This window comes from Tarenaya hassleriana, unplaced genomic scaffold (genome assembly GCF_000463585.1).
Source record: "Tarenaya hassleriana unplaced genomic scaffold, ASM46358v1 Cleome38, whole genome shotgun sequence".
Classification (NCBI taxonomy): domain Eukaryota; kingdom Viridiplantae; phylum Streptophyta; class Magnoliopsida; order Brassicales; family Cleomaceae; genus Tarenaya; species Tarenaya hassleriana.
In genome coordinates, this window is record NW_010966774.1 from 105794 (window position 1) to 107542 (window position 1749).

At 42.6% G+C, this 1749-nt stretch overlaps 1 protein-coding gene across 1 annotated transcript; it reads left to right on the forward strand.

Annotated features, from left to right (window-relative positions):
• The first annotated feature begins 670 nt into the window (after positions 1-670).
• LOC104822860 lies at positions 671-1624 on the forward strand. Its single transcript, XM_010554222.1, has one exon. The coding sequence runs from the start codon at positions 671-673 to the stop codon at positions 1622-1624; it is 954 nt and encodes a 317-aa protein (XP_010552524.1).
• Positions 1625-1749: the final 125 nt, after the last annotated feature.

Here is a 1749-nt window from a genome sequence, read left to right on the forward strand (position 1 = left end):
AAATAGAATAAGGAAGAAACTCTTAGTCGATTTCTCGGCTTCGTGATCTCCGTCTTCTACTCCAATCTCTTGCTTCCTGATAATCTCCCTCTTTTCTCTACTCTTGGGTGATTGTTTTGCTCAAAATTCGGAATCCCCTCAAACCCAGAAGATTTCTCCCTTTTATTTCTTTCTGTTTTGGCCGAAATCGGAATGTTTCCAAAAAACTTTCGCCTGAGAACCGATCGTTTCTTATTATGGTGAACCGATCGGTTCATATTTCTGAGCAATTCTTCAATTTCTGTTGATCGAACCGATCGGTTCTCTCACAATGAACCGATCAGTTTCTCCTTCTGAGTAAATCTTCTGTTCTTCTCCGAGAGGCGAAACGATCGTTTCAGAATGCTCTGAAACGATCGGTTTTTGCTTCTGATTCCGGATTCGGTTGGTTTTCGCTCATTTTTCCGCTCATAATGCGTAGTACCTGAAGATTAAACCAAAGCGAAACCGAAGCTAAACACGCACTTAAACGTCTGAGATATCATAAAATCAGGTAAATATGTCGGACGAATCATATAAAAATCCATGATATATTGCGTGTTATCAGCCTTCACAACAGGTAGATTTTGACCTCGATCTTAAATCTATTGTCGCACAGCTTTTGCAGGGTCAAGAAGCTATTCACACCGAGATGCGTGAACATCAACAAGAGACTGACGCCCACTTGAAGCTTGTCGATAACCAGATAGCTCAACTCGCAACCTCTATATCTTCGCGATCTCAAGGATCACTTCTCGGGAAACCCGAGACAAATCCTAGAGAGCACTGCAATGCAGTGTTCTTGAGAAGCGGGAAGCAACTTGATGATGTCGTCCCCCCTACTCTTGAAAAAGGTGAGTCTTTTTATTCTAGATCTGCTATCAGCTCTAACATTCAGTCTGCAGATATTCCAGTTAAGATAACATGTGAGGAAGAACCAAAGTATGTACCTCCACCTCCCAGATCTCCTCCAGTTCCATTCCCTTCACGACTTGTGCAACAAAAAGAGGCCAGCCAGTTTAAGCGCTTCACGAACATGATAAAGAAATTGGAGGTCACAATACCTTTTCATGAGGTAATCACTCAAATGCTCTCCTATGCCAAATTTCTCAAGGATATTCTAGCTAGGAAGAAGACAGTGGAGAAGGAGACAGTAACATTAACCAAAGAGTGCAATGTCGTTTCTCAGCACGATTTGCCCCGTAAGATGGCAGACCCAGGTAGTTTCTCCATTCTTTGCAAACTGGGCAATCTCTATATTGAACAGGCGTTATGTGATCTAGGAGCAAGCGTAAGCCTAATGCCATTGTCGATCTTCAAGAGACTAGGTGTGGGTGAACTCAAACCCACACAAATGATATTACTGTTGGCAGATAGGTCGACCAAACGGCCTGCATATATACTGGAGGATATGCCACTTAAGGTGGGTGATTATTACATACCTGTCGATTTTGTGGTTCTTGACATGGATGCAGATTCAAGCATGCCTATCATTCTAGGGCGTCCCTTCCTCAACACAGCAGATGTCGTCATCCACATCAGAGCGGGTCATCTTACTATGTCCATTGGAGACGAGACAATAGAAATTTATGCTCAATCAAAATGACAATCCAGACGAAAGTGTGAAATCTATTTGTTCAGTTTATAAGCTCAAAACGCCTAAGAACCAGGACCACAGACACAAGGTTAAGAGAGGACCAGATCCAGATAGGACAAAAGGTAAGAAAGAAG